The sequence below is a fragment of the Nothoprocta perdicaria genome, unplaced genomic scaffold (assembly GCF_003342845.1).
Source record: "Nothoprocta perdicaria isolate Ctin4 unplaced genomic scaffold, notPer1 scaffold_375, whole genome shotgun sequence".
In the NCBI taxonomy this organism is placed as follows: Eukaryota; Metazoa; Chordata; class Aves; order Tinamiformes; family Tinamidae; genus Nothoprocta; species Nothoprocta perdicaria.
In genome coordinates, this window is record NW_020455616.1 from 281,572 (window position 1) to 303,625 (window position 22,054).

Consider the following 22,054-nt stretch of genomic DNA (forward strand, 5'->3'; position numbering starts at 1 on the left):
CTGCTCAAGTAAGGAATAGATAAGACAGGACACGGGCCATTAACTCTAGGAAGTAAAAAAGCAAAAACAAAAATAAAAAAATATATACACTCAAATGCTAGTTCTAAAAAGCACTTTTAGCTATTTTACGGCCAATTACATCAATTGGGAAAGAACAGAACCTGACACACGGGCAAACCCATTTTTGAGAACCAGATATACACCCTCACTTCAATGCAGATCAAAACTCAAACCATGCATTTCTATCCCAAACCCACAAGAATAAAATGTGGGAAGGCTAACTGTTAACATAATAGAATACATTTTTCTTTTTTTAAACAAAAGACACCAGACAGGAATAGAAGACAAAGGGAGGAGTATGACCACTGAAGTTTAACTTCCCCAATAGTCTGTTTCAAATGTTGTAATCAAGTATGAGCAACATATTGAGAGAAAAGTGTCAATTTGGATGTTTAGAGGTCCGGCAATGTTTCTTTAGAGCAACTTTTAATCCTTTTGATTTTCCTCTTTCTTGAGAAGCAAGTGTTCTTCATTGGGGTACAGCATGGCTCAGATGCAACAGAAGATGACTTGCCAGTTAGAATTGACATCTAGGATTGTCCAGGACAAGGGTCAATGAAAGCAACACATAATACCCCAATAATGTAACCCCGAAGTTAAGTTTTGGGGTTTTTTTTTTTTTAATATTTATTTTTAAAGAGCCTTTATTACAAGGCATGAGAATTCTAAGGCAAATTGTTCATCATGGCAGAACATCAAATCAAAACATCAGCGACAGTACTGATCAGAACATGGAGAAGATGGTTGTGTATCTGCAGCCAAAGCTTAGCCTACTGCGGGCCACAGCACCTAATTAATATTTCTCATTCCTAGATAAAAATTACTTCAAATTAGACTAAGATGCTGAAGATTAAAACCACTTCCCTAGGTGCTTGTACAATGAATAAGACAATAGGGCTTGATCCAAACAGAACAGCCTCTAGAGGTACTCCACAATACATGATAAAAAGGAATAAAATTAACACCATTGTAGGCTCTGCTTCCTCCTTCACATTACATTAGAGGACTATATTTAAACTAGATCTCCATAAATGTTTGGGTACATTTCAACACTTTTTAGAAAGAAAAAAAAAGTTTGAAATTAGATGCTGTTGAGTTACTGAACACCAATTAAACTAAGAGTGCCCTTTGGGCTGCCTGCAATTTCTCCTGGTTTTCAGTCTGATGTCAACAGTGCTACATGTTGGAAAGCACAAGAAATTTTGCATGAATTTGATCACTCACATAGCCAGTTATATTTTGAAAACCAATGTTTTTTTCACAAGAATTACCAATGAAATAATGTTTTAGGACACAACTGAATTTGAAATAGGTGATGTTTTGAATAGTTTTTTGAGTTTTATTGAAATCTTACATGAACAAGAAATTGGAAATACAATCACATCAAGGAACAAATTGCCACGGCTTTGACGTTTTAAGCCAAACAAATTTTGTAGGGCAGATTTTCAAAAAGGTGTGAAGTTATAACAATTTAAAAACACAGTTAACCTACTTCTAGGAATGCAAAACATACAATCATGTTATTTTCAATACAAGAAAACTTAATTTGTTGTAATTTCTTAAAACTACTAAGACAAAGCACTAGCTTTTACTTTTATGTACAGCATACTCCTATGTAGTCTATCCAAAAACAAAAAAAAAAAAAAAAAAAGGAAAAAAGAAAAAAAAAAACTGTCCAAAACCAGAGTTCTGCAAAAATCATGATTGAACAGTGTGCCATTCCTGCTTTTAAACTGCTAAAATGAAGCCTAAAATGATAAAAGCATTGAAACCCCATATGGAGTTCAGGAATTCTGCAAGCCCAGTAATGTCCAAGTGTGTTTATGAAAAAGAAAACTAAGAGACTCGAGTATATACACAAGAGAGTGATTCTTCAGCCCAATACAAATGGCAGCCAATCGCTACTGAAGGATGACACATTAAGCCAATTTCGTTTTGAAGGATGTAGAGCTAGAGCCAATTCTATGTTGCCAATATTCTCAAGCCCTCCTCACTTGTCTACTTCCACTGTTGCCCATAAGTATCCTGATAAAATTCCTGGTTGTCATTATTGTAACCATAGTTACCGGCATAGTCACCACCTTGCTGGAGCGGCTGCTGAGCGATGGGTTGGGAGCCCCAGTTCTGCTGGTTGTTGGTCTGGCGCCGCTTGGAATCGGGCTGGTTGTACCCRTCCGCCTTTCTCTTGCCTCCTACGTTGCCCCCGCGGTTGCCCCTGGCTCCACGAGCACCACGGCCTCTCTGCTGCTGGGCGGGACCCCCTCTCCCTCCCCGGGCTCCTCTCGGTGGGCCCATGGGTGCCCCCCTCTGCGAATAGCCAGCTCTACCTCGTGGGGGTGGTGCTCCCCGGCCCCTAGGGGGTGGAGGAGCGCCTCTCCCACCCCTTCCTCCTCCTCCTCTTCCTCTTATAGCATAGCCATCATCGTAGCCATAATAGGGATCTTCATAGCCACCACGGTAGTCGTGATAGTCATAACCGTAATAATCATCGTAATAATCTTCATAGCCATAGTAATCGGGGGGATAGCCATAGCCACCTCTCCCTCCACGGCCTCGGCCTCTAATAGGAGGTGGCATGCGAGGCGGAGGGTAGTAGTAATAGTCTTCATACCTAGCAAGAGAAAGAAAGATGAATTAAGCCTTCTTCTAAAGTCTCCCCAAATAAGTGACATTTTCCCCCTGTGTTTATTAGCAAGACACACTATAGAGCAACGCGATTCCAGTCCTTCTACGCTAGCTCGCACTTTGCAGTAGAATTCAGTATTAAACAACACTCACGCAGTGCTTCTGGAGGCTTGTCTGGCAGCCTGACGCTCCTTCCTTTTCTTATCAGGTGGTTTTGCTAACACTATTTCAATTTCTTCCCCTTCTATCTCTTTTCCATTCATTTCATTCATAGCCTGCACAAAAATTAGAAGAAAAACAACTAAAAATTCACTGCCATTTAACAGGAAAATAAGGCTTAGTGTTAAACTGTTTTCTATGCTTTCTTTTTGTGCTGCTTGAAGAGAATACCCTATATCRTTCTTTCAAGTCTTTCTACATCCACCAGCTACACCTCAGCAGGACTTTTATGTTACTTTATGATACAAAGAAAAAATGACATATATAAGTTGGATTAACACACACTTATCCAAAAACTTTTCTTTCATCAAAAAAAAAAACCGTCAGCAGCAGTTCTCCTCACTCACTGACAAAACACTCAGCTTACTTTTAAGTCAGGTAGAACGCACACGCAAGAAAAGGAACACTGTTTTGCTGAGGGGATGAAGGAGGAATATTTGAGGCTGAGAAGAAGAAGCTGAAGCTCAATGGTCTCATCAAACATGGCAATCATCTTCTCAAAAAGTAATATGAATGTGAAATTTGTAGCTATCAAGTAGAACTTAATACAGGTGGCACATGCACCAAGTTCAATCTGGATTCCATCTCCAATTCTGATCTTGCGTTATCTACTTTGTATTTACTATTTTTGAGTACCACTATATGCACCAAYAAGGACCTCACTGCTATTTGCCTCAAGAAAAATATTAAAGATCACTTCTACTTTATTCCAAAGTATGAAAATATGTATGAAAATAAGCAGACTCAGGCATCAATGAGCCAGTTCTGTTTTCCATCCATTAATCTCTTAATTTGTCATTTAAAATATATAAATATATATAAGCTTATTTAGTGGCCATAAATCAGACGGACAGATGTGGTAATATTCCAGCTTGGTCCACAGCAGATTACTAGAGATGCTCTAGTACTGACTGGAGTGTTCAGTTACTCAAATGCAACTGAGAATTTAGAATAAAGGTCTACTGAGACGTTCTGGGGAAGGGAATAATGCGTTTTTAGGATCTACTACATTAAAACATGTCAGGAAATAAATGTCACTGACTTACCCTTTCAGGGAACATTCAGGCTTCCTTACCCTCTCTTGGACTGGGTCCAAGACTATCCAAACTGGCTTCTTAACTTCATTAAATATGAGTGATATTCATGCTAAAGCCATATTCATAAAGCATTCTGAAAAGACTTGAAGATACATAACACCTCCCTCCCACACCCACAAAACCCTAAGTAAGTATTTAAAAACAAGAGATGCAGCGATTTCTTGAAAATTCAATCTCCTGAAATACAATCAGTAGCGACTAACGATGTTCTTAACTGCTCTCAGATACAAAGATAATTTAGAACTCCCTTGAAGCTCAAAATAACCATCTTCAGTGTTTAGGAATCTGCTTAAATGAAATGCTCTAGGGAGCRTGTATGGTTAAAGAAGAGATATATGCACTGAAGGAGGTGCTAGCATCATTCCTCTCCCTTTCAGGTATTACTTCTYGAACTACCTTGCAAATTCTATTCACTATTTTGGCATCCTGAAAAGTACATGAAGCCTTTGAATAGGGGTCTTGGAGAGACAAGTGATACCTTCTGTCAGGGCTTCTCCAGAAAAACTGTCTAGGTGGATTTTTTCTTTTTTTCTCTRGACTCTCCTGCATTGGTCTACATCTCTTTTCCAGTCTCTTTTTTTTGCTACAGTTTTGTCCTTTGAAAGTCTCACATCCTCCTAGCTACTGAAATCACAGGAACAAAATCCTTATCATCAAAACTCTTACAATAGGATACGTTCTACAGATYGTCTCACCAAGTTACATGATGTAAGACAATACTTTTAAAAAACTGTAGGAGGTAAACTGCTCACAAYTGATTCAGCTAGGGAAAATAATAATAATCAACTTACCTTCACTGCTGCACCTCTGTCCTCAAAATGAACAAAAGCATAATCCTTCAACTTTTTCACTCTTTCCAGCTTTCCAAATTCAGAAAAGGATTTCTCAAGAATTTCTTCCGTCACAGTGGTGGCCAAGTTTCTTACAAATAAAACTTTAACCTATTGAAAGATGAGCATGAAAGTTGCAAACTTTAAAAATCACATGTTAAAGGAAACATACATTAACTAAGATGATGTTATTACACTCTCACTTSACAATTTACTTCTCTCTACTTCACAATTTTTGATTAATCCTTTACATTACATTCCTGCTTCCCAAAAAGATAACCTTGTAGTTATCTGCAGGAAATTTCTAGTTCTGTCCTTCCATACCTCCCCTCTGTGATCAGCAGCACATCCAACACTGACCTTCTGCTTCTGAGATGCTSTAAGTGCCAGTAAAATTGCAGTAATAGCTTTTAAGAGCAGCAAAGAGTTATCTCAAAATGCTGGAATGAAGAGCACAGTCATTCCCTGTGCTGTACTTTAAGTCACCTCACTCTGGAAAGTGCTCTTTCCAAATATCCACCCATTTTTCAGTAAAAACAAAAGCAGAATGCTAGAGAGACTTGGGTACCACTCTAGCAGATAATTCTGTATCCTACTAATTTAAATGTGAATAGCCAACTAGAACAGCATGCTCCTGATGTGTTAGAGTCAACTGATTTGCAGGACTCTGACCATGCCAGAGACTAGAGTGCTGACTATGAAAAAGCTCTAAACTGCATTCAGCTCCCCCAAAACACAGCAGCATCCAGTGATGTTCCTCATTACCTTTGCCATCACTTCTGGATCAGGTTCCTCTACTGGATCAGCCCACTCCACGGTCACAACATTCCCCCAGACCTTCACTTTCCCACTCATGAGGCGGCGACGAGCTTGTGCTGCTGACTTGTGATCCTCATATTCCAAGAAGCAGAATCCCCGGTTCTTCTTTTTATCGTCGGGTTGGTGATAAAGGATTACATCCACCAAACCCTCTGAAAAACATACCTTTAGTATTGAGCTTAAAAAACAAACAAATCTACAGAGTAAAAATAATCATTTTAAACACTCAGCCTCCAAACTCACTATCTGAAACAAAAGAAGAAAATGAGATAGTGAGAGAAAATGAAGTAAACAACCAATACTGGATGTGCCGTACGTGGATATCCAATTTACCTACAAACAGGTTAACGAGAAGGCAAAATTCTCCAGAAGAGACTTACCTCAAACCTAGGCCCTGCAAGACATCAACACAAACGGTTCACACAGTGACAGTTTGCTATATATTCTTGCACTGTTTTTACATCTGTGGAAAGCAGCCAGCTCTACTACATGGTATCTCCCCTGCCTCTAGGGGAAGCTGGAGAGTTTCTTCCACATCTCTCCAAAAAGAGGAGAGAGAAGGAAATTAATAGTCACCTTCTGTTTTCACCACTTTCCTGCAGTACTTATAATTAGCAATCCTAAAAAAGAAGCAATAGATTAAAACTTTCCTACAGAAAGAAGAGCAGGTGATCCAAGAGTTGAACCTCTATTATAAAACAGCAGCATCCTTCCAGCGATGAGCTGATTGGTTTCTTCCTACGTGCTGCACATACTGGGGAAGAGCAAAATTGCTTCTAGCCTGATTCAGTTAACTCTCAGCTGATTTCTTTSTGCTGCTTCCCTGTCATTCTTCAACATACTACTTTTCAGGCTCCTCCAAAGCTTCTCAGACAAGAATATTGTAGAGCTGATGAAAACTACAGATCCTCGGACACTAAACTAGAACAGATATCAGAACTAGGACTTGCACATCTTTTCCACATCTTTTCCAATTCCTGCCATTGCCAACTCAGAAAGCAAACTCAGAATGTACACAAGTGTCTCTACACACCAGCACAAAATAAGCCTGAAATAAACTTTCTACCACAAGTAAACGGAAATAATTTTACATGATATCTGAAAGCATCTGTCATACATTTGGAACTACAAAAGAAACCAATATGGTATTTTGGAGCGTAACAAACTTGTTTAAAGGCTCTTTACCTGTGACTTTACTGAACTCTTCCAATATGTTTTCCTTTGTCTTGTTCTTTGGAATTGACCCAACAAATAGCCTGTTGTTGGCCACGGAGATGCACACTCCAAGGTGCTTCCCAGGACGAATTTCATAGTTGTCACACTGCAAAAACAAACAGCTATTTATCACAATACTGTTGAAAGGAACCCCAAAAATCAGAAAGTCAACTATTCCCTTCAGACTCTCTAGTCTTTATACATTGATATTGAATTCAATAGCAAATATTTTATTCTTTTTGGCCCACATGAATAGTATTTCTCTGTTGTTTTAACTTTCTATAAAATTAGCAAATAGGTAAAATGCTATCATTTAGCTCATTTCTTCCTATTACACTTCTAGCCACAGTTACACTGTTCTGCAGACAACAACATTTCCTGATAGTCCCTTAAAGACCAAAGAATTCAACCTTGAGAGAAAAAAGGTTCCTGGAAGTTCAGATAGAGCTCGTTATCTTTGGTTGAAGTAGCATTTCAATAGGCATAAGTCTGTTCACCAGCCACTTCCTGAAAATCCACCTAAATTTTAAAGAGTTATTGCCAAGCCATTTTTATCCTAGCTGAGACAGTCATGCACATGACAGAGCAATTCCTGGAGCAACTTTCATACTCATTAAGAATTAAACCAAAATACCACAACCTACCAAATAAGATCCCCTAAGAGGAGACAAAAGCCTTTCAGAATTTTGCCTCAGATAACAGTGCTTCTTAACACAACACTTCGAGGTTTAGCACCACGAAGTTGATCAGAATCTGCCTTTCATAGTTATTTCCCATCCAAAAGTGAAAGCAACTCAATATCCCTCAATTTTCCTCAAACACTAAAACCCCCAAGCCAATCAATTTCTAAAGCAGATTTCAGGCAAGTTGAAAGAGATATTCAAGCAGACCTTAACAACACTCACCAGTTTGACTGCCTCCTGTGCTGCATCTTTACTGCAAAAGGTGATGAAAGCGTAACCTCTGTTTTGACCAGAAAGAGGATCCATCATGAGGCGCAGATCCCAGATGGGACCAGCTTTCTCAAAGAGTGGTACCAACTCATCCTCGTACAAGTCTCGGGGGATCTTGCCAACAAAAACCTTAAAGAGAAAAGAGGACACTTCAATAAAAATACGAAAAACATAAACTTGCTTTTAATATTTGAAAGCTCCCTGCAAGGTAAATACATTGCAGCAAAACACATCTCAGCAGAAATGCTGTAGACTTAACTGTGGACAACAATATTGTATCTCCTACCAAGTGTTCTAAACCTCCCACTTACAGTACTAGGTTTCGCATATAAAAAAAAAGTGGATTTGAAGGCCAAATTTCTACAAAGATGTAGATGGGTCCTACTGGTTATAATTTTGGCAATTAAGAACAACCTTACAGCTTATCTAATAAAGTCTCCTAAACTGCCCCCCAGCGAAAGCACTTCCTTGTTCTTTCCATTTCCCAAATAATTTCCTGCTTAGAGAATTACAGACCTGGAGAATTCCACAAACATCCTTACCAAGCTGCCCCAGTGGTCATTCTCCCTTTTAATATACACTGTGACATTATTTCTAGTCTGATTTCTATTTCAACTTACACCAACTGATTCTTATCATATCTGCCTGAGAAAATCTGGAGTCCTCATATTTTTGTTCCTTACGTGGAGCGACGACTCTTGGTTCAAGCTTTTGTTAAGCAGTTTAATCGGTTCAGCTGAGGTCTCACTAGAAAAGATTTTTTCAACTGTTTAAACACTATAGCTCTTCCCTGAATTCTCCGTTTCTTTGAACTGCTGATACAAGTTAAGTTTTGCAAAAATCCCAGTAAGATGAAATTCTATTAGATTCACATCACATGCTCTTTGAGTGACTTTTCCCTACAACATTAGCTTTGTTACCATGGCTGCCAAAGATGGATCATTTTAAGAGCTGGTAGAATGCAAAGAGTGGAAGTAAGGTCTCTTTAGCTCAAGATTAGGCAGCAGTTTACAGATTATTGGTTTTTAAAAAATTCATTTTTCTAAAATACTTTAATTAAAACTTGCAAAATACACTTTTCTCCACCTGAATTAGAGACCAACTATTAGTAATTACCCCAATATTTACAGATATTTGCAAGCTCGACTGTTTTAAGTGCTGTCAATACTGCTTACATGACAAGCTTTTATTTAACCGAGGTACTACCTCAGTTCACCAAGTTTCAGTCCAAATTGATTAGAGACAAGCATAATGTTTTTTTTCTTKTACTCTAGATAGAGCTTCTACCAGTATCTTCTTAAAAACTTGTTTGGATATCACATCTTACCAAGGCAAATGAGAGTTGTTTTTTGGGTTTTCTTTGCGGGGGGAAGGAACATTTCCTTTTTAACTCTATCAGCAAAGCAACAGTTCTTTTTCTTAATGTCAAATATGAGTCACAGTAACACAGCCCAGCAGAAGCCAATGTTTCCCTCCAGGCAAAGCCATGCCAATGAYCACATTCTGCCCTGCAGACCTGGCAGGCACCACCAAGAATGCAGATACCCAGAACCTCTGTAGGCACAGATATGAACAGCCCTTGGGGAACACCATGCCTCTGATTAAAAAAATAAGCAAGAATAGAAGTTATTTTCCTTTAGAGGAATGCCAGAACCTCTCAAAGTTTACATCAAAAATCTTCCCAAGACTCTGTTTCCAGAACATTTATTTCATGTTGCTTAGATTCTCACTTCACTGTGGACATCAAGAGGCCAAGCATTGTTTGCTATTGGGGAAAGAGGAACAGATCTCATCCTGAAGGGAAAGTTAATGCCAGAGCCCAGAGGGGTTTCCTACGAAAGGCCAAGGAATCCCTACAAGAAATGTTTCTGTGCTCATTTCTGCTAGGAGTATTTTATTCCAAAGACAAGAAAAAACATGGTACCTTCAGGAAAGTGCACACACCAGGAACTGCAGCTGGCTACCGAGGCAGGGAAACTGCTAACAGAACAGTCAAACTGAAAGGGGGTTTCAAGTCAGTCAAATGCAAGAAGCCCACACTAAATTCTTCTCTGTGGTTCACTCTAAATATTATTATTCTCTCCACAAACTTCAAATCTGTAAGGTAGCTATTACTATTTTATTCAGGTACCACACTCCAGGAGCTGGGACGAACAACAAACTAAAGCATTTCCTTTGAGTAGGCTGATAGTTGACTTGTATTCCAGCAACTTCACATCTGTCCTGATGTGGAAACTAAATTTCTCTGTGGGAATATGGACAATTCTAAAGTGAATTCCCTTTGAACCTGTAAATTTTACATACTAACTGTAACATCAACACTAGACGTGACAAATGCCACATAGATATTTCAGAAGAGTAAAAGAAATATCCAAGATATTCCTGAGGAACGCTAAGTTTGAAAAACTGACACGTCTTTCAGTTATCTGAACTGCCAAGCTGCTTCTGTTGCCATCCCAAAATGTTAACAGTGTACATCAATGCTGCAACAGCTTCTTCAAAGCTTTGCCTCCTTCTAATTGTGCTTCACGTTCAGTCCTTTTGAAATGACAGATTTAAATGTTAAAAAAAAATGTATTTTTCCCAAAGATATTCAAAGCCTACAGTCATGATATATTTATCCAATAAATTTCAGCTCTGAGAAAGACCTGTTGCATCAATTTTATAAGCCTGTATTTTTATGAAACAGTTTAGGCTGTGAGAGATCAATTTTGCAATGTATATCAATGTGTCAGGCAAATAATCATCTGCTAAGTAATACTGAGTTTTCATTTCACAACACTGGGAAAAAACAAACAAACAGAAAAAACACAATGAATTAGAGGTCACTGTAAACTTCAGTAGCAAAGCATACCAGCACTGTATAACCCCTTGAGGACAAGCAATTACCAGGATTTTCAGATGCAAATGAGAAAGTGCAAAGGGAGATGAAAACAAGACGACATTAACTGTTTCCATTCTCATTAATACTTTGATAAACAGCTAAATACCAACTTCTTCTGACCTCACTATTACATTATAATCAAAATGCTTTATGTTTCAGGAACAACTCATTTAAGTAAGCTCATATTAAAGCCATTTTCAATTATGTTTGCCTCCAAACTTCCAACAAGTCACAACTACTTGGTCCTTTCAAGTTACAGAATCGCATTCCCAAAAGATCCTGCTGYCACTAAAGCCTTCCCACTTGCACATATACATTAGACAGCTTCTCCCACATAATCTTTTCCTCAAAACCTTCAGTGTTAGGATTTTTAAATGGGAATGTTTGACATGCTGAGCATCCACGAAGGCTTTCCCACACAGGTTACTGAAGCAGATCTTGAAGGAGGGCTGCCATGTAACAAATTAAGCTTTGATGCTAGACACTCAAGGACCAACAGGTTGGTCCATGAAATTGCAGAAAAGCTGCATCTTACTCAGAKGTGGCCTCTCCAACTGACAACACAATTTATTTCTTTGACCTACTAGCTTCAAAATCAGGGTATGCCAAGTAGCCCTTCCCACATCCATACTTCAAACACCGTTTGAAGCAACACTAACATAGCAGCTCACGATCCCAGTCAACCGGCCAGTCTCCTGTCACCTACAGTACATGAGCGTTTAGGCTCAGCACCCTCTGTCCAGAATCCAATTGCAAGAGCTAAGCCTAAATATAATAAGGTACACAACAGGTTAGAGCAGCCTCTCAACCAGACAAACCAAGCAGTATTCCTAAACTAATGAGTCTTGCAACAGTTCTGCAAATTACTAGGATTAGATTCTTTTAGTAGAGGTATGATTCCTGTAAATGGTCGATTCATTTTTGCTACAGACTCTAATGCCTCTTTACTGGAGAAGTATTAATGTTCTTATGTTATGAAARCTTCCACAAGGCACCTGTTCCAGGTAACTTCATGAAACTTAAGAGTGTAATAGCCTGGCCAATGTCATACTTGTTCCCGAAGCTGACTTCCTAAAGACAGCAATCGTCCCAGACAGATCCGCAATCCAGGATTTTCAGTCCCCAGGTACAGCACATTTAAGTAATCATTTTACTACCACACAGGCATGCAACACAAAATTGCTTAATGACTTCTATATCACTTTGTAGAACACAGAAAAGCAAAACAATGACAGCAGCAAAAAAACACTCCAAAATAAACATAACACACACACAAAAAAAAAACCCCACACACCCACGTGGCTTGTTTCTTAATTTAGGACAGGGATACTGTTGCCCTAGAGGGATCGGCTAAAGTGAGATAGTTTCAGTATCAGCTGTTTCTGATGTTTCTGTACAGATTCAAGCAAATGCAAATAAACCATTTACTAAGAACTATTCATGTAAGCTGCCTTCTTCAAAACTTTGTGTAAGAGTACCTTTATGCAATCCTGAAAAGCCCGTTTCACATTCGTACATTGCATGAAATAATCTTTGTTACCATACCTCAAATCGTATTTTCATAATGAATAATAGTGATTTTTTTGGTTATGCTTTTAATATCTGCATTACTCATTTTATTAAGCTGTGTTGAGCTGAACCATGAAGTCTGGCAATTTAGGGATCAAATTTRTATTTTGGAAAATTGCGTGTGCCCTTCCCAAGTACATTCTACCCGGACATTTTGCACCAAGCTAGTCTCTTTTCCACAGACTTCTCAGAAAGAAACACTTGTTTGGGCAGATATATAGAACACTTTCCCTCTACAATGGTTTAAGCTCTCACTTGCATTACAGTTTATTTTCCATTTTTTTTAACACAGCACTTGACACAAAAACACAAAATAATAATCAGTTCAGTTAACACATACTAACCTCTGTTCCGATACCAGGCTGAACGCCAGTATACACAGTGTCTGGAGGAGGGCCTCCGTATTTCCTCTGTCCTGTGGTTACATCCAAAGTGTAGCCAGTCCTCTCTAGTAAAGCCTGAAAAAATATGTCACTTTATTAGGGGTAGGGGTAGCAGATATTACAAAACACGAGGAATAAAGCAAAATGTTTCAAGACAAGCACTTTATTTGCTCTTTACCACATGTGAGAACAAAAGCGAGTAGGAAACCACACACAAACAGCAATAATCAATTCATATTAATAGAGATGACCTGAAACAGCCTTCCCCCCTTTTCTTTCCTCTCTCTTTCCTACTTGCTTTTTCACTCTTAACACTGCACACAGTGTGTTCAACATTCCAGAACACCAGGCAATATTTCTCCATCTACTATGTGAACTAATACAGACTCAGTCTTCTTGAATTGTCTGATTAGTCTCACGCTTATTTTAAAGCTCAAATGAACTTTTATATATAAACGACAAAATGAATTTTCTCTAGGCAGACCTGTATGTTTTCACAGTCCTTGCACAATATTAAGTTTATGCATTTTGGTAACTACATAAACAGATAGATTTGGATTTCACACAAGGAGACACGCTCTCTTCTGAATTTCTAACCTGCAGTAATTTTGTTAAAGAACAAGAATGAACATACTTATTCTGCTAACACTGATGGATTTAAGAACACCCAAAATTACTAGAGTTTGTGTACAGGTAATATATTAATTCTTATAAACTGAATAATATTTTTATAGAATGTTACCTTGATCTTTGCTTCATCTGGTCCCTTCGTTGACTCCTGTACTTTGCTTCCTTGTTTCTCTCTTTGCCTGTAGGTCTTCATAACTCCACATAAAAATGCGCTTTTGTTCTGTAGATACAATTGAATTACTTTATAAATTGTATGCATGAAAAGCCCTAGGAATCCACTGAATCTTACACGCCATACACTGAGATCACTGTAACAAGCCCATACAATAAAAAAAATGCAAAAAGAATGCTTCAGGAAATTTCTGAATTAATTGAGCAAACTTGTACAACTGAAAAGACTATCACGTTCTAAGTCACATTTTTACCTTATTTTCTCAATGGCAAGCTCATTTTACTATCTGAAGAGTTTTTGTTTTGCTCGTAAATACCTACACATTTAAGGCTTTTTTTAAAAAAAAAAAAGAAAAAAAAAAAAACAGGCTTGTTATCTGAGTTTGAAGTATAAGAATACAGGAACATGATTTTTTTTAAGAAATAACTCTCCTGTGAGTAGTGTCAGGACACTATTTATACTTATGTGCTCATACTCCTGGAGCTCTCACCTTACCTGTACATGCGACAGGTCACTTTCTTTAAACTGCTGTAATACAGAGAGGGCTCCTTCTTCATTAAATTCCCTAAGAGCATCAATTGCTCTTTCATCAAGATCGACATAAGCTACCAACCCTAAAAGTTAAAGATAAAAAAGTTACAGATTTCTACTTAATTTCATACAAACTAAGCACTATGCAGTTTGCTTTTAAAGTCAAAAAAGTTATGTTTCATATCAATAAAGAGAATTATACATTTAATATCAGTTACATATTCCTACACAAGCATATGAAAGAACATGAGTACAATGAAAAAGTTAAACTAAAATGTATATTCCTAAGCGCTAACTGAAGTGCAAGATTATACTCCAAGGTAACAATTTTTGAACATTTGGGAATAAAATCTGCTGCCCAAAAGCACTATTACACATCAGGGTTTGAAATAATGAACTCTGGCTCACTTCTAATAGATTTATKAATTTGTTTCCCACTTCCTTCTCTTGACTAAATAAGCTAATACGTGAACATTAATTACAGGTATCCAGTATGAAAAGGGAGACACTCGACTGAGGATCAAACACGTATAAAGCGCTATCTCACAAACGTTAGGAAGTAGAATGGTTTATTCACTCTTCCCTCTAACATCAAAAAGAAAAAGACAAAAAGTTCTTCTATTTCTGCTYTTATTTTTGACTCCTTTCGTTACCCATGCTCTTCTACAGCCAGAATTCATAAAGGTATTATTTCGAGCCCTGCTATGTACCCAAAGAGGCTAGCGTTAATTTTACAGRTGCAGTCTCCCCCAAGAAACACTGGACCAGTTCTGAAGCACTTCCCTTTTTCAGTTTAAGGATTCTTAGAAGTCCTTTCTTTCCTTCTGTAATGCACTTGCACATGCTGTGAGAACTAGAGACCGTAAAATTTGCACTTGCTAAAGCACATAGTAAAATTTAGGGACAGGTAAGAAGTGCAACCATATCCACRGCACACAGATTAACTAACTGGTACTTGAATTCAGAGATGCACAGTAGTGCCAAGCCCAAGGACTACATTTCAGAAGTGATCCTGCATTTTGGAAGGCACCTGTATCTTTCAGGTAAGACCTCAGCAGATTAAAAAACCCAAAGTTCAACCCCAAATTTAGCTCTGTTGTCAAAAACAGTTTGTTTCACTGACAAAYCCCTGCACAACGCAAATACCTTCAGTTGGTATTAAGGAAATGCAAATAAATGCTTTTAGAAGTTGCTCATGCAATGAAATTATACTRAGTAGTCAGGTTCTGGGCTGAAAAGATTTAACTGCTTTGAGAACTCCTCACAACACAACCTAACTGCAACACAGCTGCAGCCCCACAAGTTCCTCTGCTCAGGTATTTGCACCTATTCTCCAACCATCAAGTGCACATCAATATGATCACAGTTCAAAAGTGTGTGTCTACAGCCAGTAAAAGTTGGCAAAGGCTTGATGAAGCTCACTGTGAATGACTTCCAAAAGACATCATTCCTGTGAGCCAGAATATCATCCTGAAGAGGGATAAAGTATTGTTTTTTGAACTGCCTTCACTTAATCAGTGAAATTTTGACTCTTTTCAACAAAAACGTGTCATCTTGCCAACAAGGCATTCAAGATTAAACACATGAAGCAGTTCTACTGCATCTTGTATATCTGTTCACAAAACACACTTTACAGAGGAAAAGAAAGTTTCTGTTGATACGACAAAACAATAAGGGCGTTACAAAAACAATATAGAAAAACCGTTTTCTATAAAAGAAGCCTTCTCTCTAGCACTTGCAGAGACCACTTGCTACCAGCAAGGTATTACTCAAGTTGCTAGATAGCTTAGTCCTTCAACATTGGCAAACTGAACCTTTCAGTATAATAACCCTCATGGATTCAACTGTCCACTCAGAACTAGAGAGAACACAAAAATCCACAGGCAGACTCAATTCAAATGTAGTCCCAGGCCAGACTGACTAGCTGCGGCCCTCACTAAGTCACCTATCCAGCCTTCCAGTATTTAAGAACCACTGTGAGGAGTTGACAGGAGAAAAGTAAAAGCAAAATGATGATTTGGACTGAAGAAAAAAAAAAGTACAGTTTAGTATGCTCAAACACACATCTTTATTTGACAAGGTCTAACAAACTAGTACTCTGTGTCCTAAAGCAGCTAAGATAACACATACAACACTAAGGACGTGCCAAGTAATTAGTCAGTGTCAAACCCAATTTGCCTTTAGGGGAGTCAAAGTAGCAAAACATTCAGAGCTACACAAATCTAAAACAATGAATTTTTAAACCTTAAAAATCTATCAAAATTTGAAAATGGTATGCCCTCACTTTCATAACCAGTCAGAAACAAGAAATGCATATTATACCTGTCTGAAATATTTCATCAAGTCTTTCTGCCACCTTCTGTGGGAGGCCTGCCTCTATCAGTGTCTTGTAGTGTTCTGTGTGAGTTACACTGGAAGTATCCATTGGTTCTTCCTCTTCTTTTAACTGTACCGCATTACCATTCACCTGATTAGCCATTTTATTATGCTGCTGGAAAAAATTCAGGAGCTATATTACAATAAGCCAGAAATAACTAGTTTGTAGGACAATGCATGATTTATCTAAACTAATTTGTATACATGCTGCAAATGACCTGTATCGAAGTTTTACTTAATACTTTCTGGATGCAGCTGATCTAAAATTCAAAAGAAAGTAAAACCCTGTACAATACTGTGGAAAATGTACATGGAAGAATTCACATTCTTTTTTAAATGTACTTCATGTACATAGCAATATCTAAACTTTATCTACTGATTGTCAGTAAGTTCACTGGTTACCATAGCAGCTGGAAAGTACTGGGATATGACACAACATCCTTTGAAGAAGAGCTAGTGCTATTTTCATCTCCCATTCCTCCCATTTTAAAATAATGATATAAAACTTTGGGAACACATAACCCTGCAGGGTAGCTTAAAATATCAAAATGTCAATACTTGTTTGCTAATTTTCACTTTCTTAGCTTGTTGCCATGTCTTCCTTCAAACCCAACATGTTGCATAAGACTAGCCAACCACTTTCTCACAACTCTGTCARAACTCAAAGGTGAGTAAAAATTGCACTCTGAACAACATTTTAATTTCAGTCTACAACTGAGCTGTTTCCATGCTTTCAGATTTATTCAAACAGAAGMTCTACAAATCACAGCTACTTTAAAAAAAAAAAAATCTATCACTTACGGGTTTAAAAGGAAGCCATGACTGCAGCATCTTGATTTCACATATATGTAAAAAAACTTGATGAAAGAATTAACAGATTGCAAATATGTGCATTGAAAAATGCACRACTGTCTTCTCAGACAATTCCAGTTGATTAAAACCAGCTTTAATTTCCTGATTAGTCAGCCAACAGATATTTAGTACTGTCAAATAAAAAGGCTGACAAGAAGCAATTCAACTACCCAGCAGAGAACATTAGGATGACCAATTAATAAGTTCAGAAATGAAGTGAGCCTCAGGCTTTAAAAAAAAAAAAAAAAAAGAAAGAAAGAAAAAAAGAGTAAAGTATTAAGTGATCAGCAGTGAAATGATAACCACAGAGACATATGCAGCATGGTAGGAGCAATGCAGTAAGTACTAGAATACAGATATGAAGATGACTCGAGAACGGTTTTGTTTTGTTTGTTGTTGTTTTTAAATAAATAAATAACCATCRAAGCCTCAAGCTATTTACTATGCTGAACAGTTATACTGCGGAAGAAGCCTCCAAAAATAACCACACCTAAAACAGTCACTTCACATATCCATCTCGTTTAAACTAAACCTTATAAACTRCTCGGGTGAAGATTTAAAAGCTTTAGGAAAGCGAGGGAAAGAGAGCAAAGTAAAACAAAAAAACATTTCTTCACACTGAAAAGTAGTGTTTTTTTTTCCAAAACTGCATTGATTTGAGGGGTGAATTTAGAACGCCATAAAAGAACCTAATGGTGTTTCTCTGTAAGACAGAACTCTCCAAAATGCAACTGGCAAGGAAAAGATGCATCTTCTATACCTACATGACACAGGCATATATATACATATATGTATGCATACACACACACACATTTAAATATGTGCATACACACACTTTTTTTTTTTTTTTTTTTTTTTTTTTTTTTTTTTTTTTTTTTTTTTTTTTTTGGACCAGAGGAAATTGCTTTCTAACCCACCAGGTTAGATAGAAATTGAAAATTAATTATTTAAAAGCAACTATGATGATATCCTAATTACAGAAGAGGAAAACACTACCTGATGGCTACAATCATGCTTACCTACCATTATTAGTGTTTCAAGAGTTCAGTTAACACTACATCAACATAAATTTTCTAAAGATACGGATAGAAAAATCAGGGAAAACAAAATCTGGAACCAGCCAAAATCTGGCTGGATGTCTGCATGCAAGAGAGTCTCTTTAAGAGAGTCTGTAGTATCTCAAACTGTAAATGGTGTGGGGCAGAGAAGTTTAGTTAAACTGAAAACACGGTATGATACCATTCTAAATCCCTATTTTTAAAAATGCATAGGATAATTAAAAAAAAAACATACACACAAATGATGACACTGATTTTTTCCACCTCATATATTTAGAAGAAAAAAACAAAAAGTATATACCAAGAGTATAAACAGACATTTTAATACAGAAAAAGTTATTTGAAACAATTAAGTACTTTTTAGACTGCAGAGTCTTATAGCGATGCTCCCTGAACATATTTGTGTGTTTTTGTGAAGACAGGTTAGTTTTCAAAGGTCATCATTCCTACAAGTTTAGCTTTGCTAAATATGTGTTCAGTTATAAGYAAGATGGAACAAGGTTGACAGCTACTGTTTCCGAGTAAGAAAAACCTCATTTGCACTTCAACAACTCAAACTTAAGACAGGCAAAACTTGCAGACTAATGCAATGACAAGATAGTTTCATTATAAACAGATATTTATATAGGGGARCTTCATTTAATGCCATAAATATCAGATTACTAGATAGCACCATAGCTGATGAAACGGTATTCTAAGCTTTTATTTTAGTACACAGAGATGTAGACAAAATAAAGTTATCACCTTTTCAATCTACTAGATTTATTGTTTATTTTGGCTTAATTAGAATCCTCATTTAAAATTGAAGTCAAAGCAGTGCATCTTCACCAGCCAACAAAATTAAGAGAAGGTGTACAAGTTTTAGCTATTTCCTGTAACACAAACTTAACTGAAAAAAAAAAGGGAAGAAAAAAAGAGAAGATTTTACTCTGGAACATTTTAAGGGTGACACTATGAAGACTGCTCAAGTTCTAACAGCATCCAGAAGAAATGAACTCCTTTTCACAGTTAAGTGTAATAGAGTCTCTGTTTGCTTTGCAAGTTTGCCCAGAAATCTAAGATTACAGTGATTTATTTTTTGTGAATTATCATTAACAAGTAAAATTACACGTCTGTGAACTCCACGTGTAGATATAGGTGTTGTAAGTGATGCACAGGTGAAAAGACAGGAAAAAAATAATTTAAGTCTCCCCCTAGACAACTGGAACCAGATGTAGCTAATAAGATTTTTTTCCCAAACTTTACCAGTAAGGAAAACATAAACATTTTGTATTTTTGCTCAATACAAAAAAAAATATATTAAAAGCTTACTAAAGACAAAAAGAACAGCGATATGCATCTCTGTTTATACATGCAGTATGGCCAAGTGACTTAGCTTGTAAGAGGCCACAAAAAAACACATACATACAGATATGTGTATAAATACTGCACTTAAGGCCGCTTCACATACCTTAAGGAACTCAAACACCTACACAAAAGTTGAATTGGGTGAACCTCCAGATTTTAAGTGCAGATAATAGCAAAGGATCATGTTTATCAGGATGTGTCAGATATGCATTTGTTTTTAAAAAGATGCAGAGTGGTTGAATTTAAAACACACTTTTTATGTACATGCTTAACTAATGAACAACAGTAAGTCAGTACTGGGGGCAGCTTCAGATTGCCAACAATATGTTTCAAGTATCAGGAATATTCAGTAATATTCCAATATATCTCTAGTCTTCCAATACCTTTTGCTTGGAATTCCATCTAACCTCAAAAGGTGATTTTGACAAGTGACTAGTCTCTCATAAGAGCTACTCATAGGACAGGTAGCAGGTTAAGAACTACAGGTGCTTCTAAATTACCCAGACTACCCCTCCAAGCTTAAATAACTCAAATGGTTCAAAACATTTTTTCTTGGTTGAAAAATGCTAATTAATCTGACCCTAACAGCACATGAAAACAGAAACTTGATCTCAGCCTCAAAAAGACAATCACTGAGGAAACAGCTGGGATGTTACTATTCCCTATTTTTAATACCATCTCTCTACTAGAGGTTGCCACCATCAGACTAACCAAGCATAATTCCATCAAAATCATTATAAATTCAGTTAATTCAAAATATGTTTAGTAGCTGCTTAATCAAACAGAAGTGACAAATTCTGGCAGAGGGATGATAATATTTTGAGCCACGATAACCAACTTGGCAGTGACTATCCAGTAATACTGTTTCCAGACTTCTACTATTTAATTTTGATTTCACAGAGCAACTAAACTGCACTTGTTTAGCTCAGGTGGACAGGAAGCCTAAGTCATACAGAAAAACTCTGTACTAAGGCAAGTTGCTTATCTTAGTAAATCTTCCATTATATACATAGCCTGCAGGCCTACAGAAAAAGACAWTGCATCAAAAACAGAATATGAGAGGGATAATATTAGATTGAGGGGGTTTTTTGATTGTTTTTTGTTTTTTGTTTTTTTTTTTTAAATGAACCTCAAGAAAACAAATTTAGTCCCCAGGAAATGATCATCAATCTTGCATTTAAGATTCCTGTCAAAACARGAGAGTAAGAAATATATAAGCAGGGGGATAAGATAGGATCTCAGATTGGAGAACTGAGCTGGGAGTTTATCAAAACCTCACTTGTTCCCAACAGTGACTAGTGCATCCCTTCAGATTTCTTTGTGCAAGCACTATAGCCATCTCATTGGAACTACAGCCTATCCGATCACAGAACRTATGTTTTCATAGTTTAATCACGATACACCAAAATGTTCATTAGTATGGCGTATGAGAAGACTTGTTTTGAAGTTATCACTCCTTTACAAGTTACAGTCTTTCCACATTAGCCAAGTTTTCTTACCAGCATCTCCCTGCCAGGTTACTGCTTTGCCAAGAGCAGCTAACACCCTCACCCTCCAGCACCGAGCTCTGTCCTCCTTCACAATGCCAGGGAATGGAAAAACTGAGAACCTCCATCATTATCCTAATCAAAAGATTAGGATAATCTGCACATTCCCTGCAGAAACTGCAAGTTTAAGCAGCCCCTCCATCAAGAGATGCCTTTACCATGACAGGTTAGTAGTGTGCAGACGGGTTCAAAAGAATACTTCAATAAAAGTGAGCATAATCSCAGTAAAAGTGTCCTTTTAAGGTTTTGCAGATCTTTGCCTTGTATTACTGGGAGGCTCAACTATTATCCGAACAGGGATGGAGTCTAGACAGAAAACTGAGAGGTAAGGATGTTAAGCGCTAATGGAAAATGCAGTTTCTAGGGTACAGAATGACACTACACAGGTAAGAAAACTACACTATAAAACGCAAAACTCTGGGAAGATGGCCTTTTAGAAAGCAATTAAAATAATTAAGCATTATACAAAGTGAAATCCCATCAAAATATAGCAGGGAGGAGATGGATAAGAGGAGGAAAAAAAAAAAAAAAACCTTCATATGCACTAAAATGCACTAACTCCCTTTGCAGTACAAAAATAATTCTAGCTGTGCTGGTGGGAGCCTTTCGTGAAGTATTGGTGGGAGAGAACCCAAGCAACTTCCCACCAGGAAAACTGCAGTCCAGAACAGCTTAAGCCTAGGATGAGCCACATTACTCGGTAAAGAAGGCTACTGAGTTCCAGTACCCAGAACTACGTAATAAAACAAATAAATAAAGGCATTCAAGCGAGACTTCGTCTAAAGATTTAGGAAGGGCCTTCAAGGAGCGTTTAGTAAAAGGCGGCGCTCGCCGCCGGGCCTGGGACCCCCTCCCCGGGCGGCCCTGGCGAGCGCGGCTGCCCCGGG

At 37.5% G+C, this 22,054-nt stretch overlaps 1 protein-coding gene across 1 annotated transcript; it reads right to left on the reverse strand.

Moving 5' to 3' along the window:
* Nucleotides 1–1,376: 1,376 nt before the first annotated feature.
* On the reverse strand, nt 1,377–16,475 carry HNRNPR (heterogeneous nuclear ribonucleoprotein R). The gene is made up of 10 exons (XM_026044631.1): nt 16,310–16,475; nt 13,952–14,070; nt 13,397–13,504; nt 12,616–12,729; nt 7,771–7,947; nt 6,836–6,971; nt 5,597–5,802; nt 4,793–4,942; nt 2,839–2,960; nt 1,377–2,671 (listed from the first exon to the last, which is right to left on the reverse strand). The coding sequence occupies exons 1-10, from the start codon at nt 16,464–16,466 to the stop codon at nt 2,059–2,061; spliced, it is 1,902 nt and encodes a 633-aa protein (XP_025900416.1). The 5' UTR covers nt 16,467–16,475; the 3' UTR covers nt 1,377–2,058.
* Between the last annotated feature and the right edge of the window lie 5,579 nt (nt 16,476–22,054).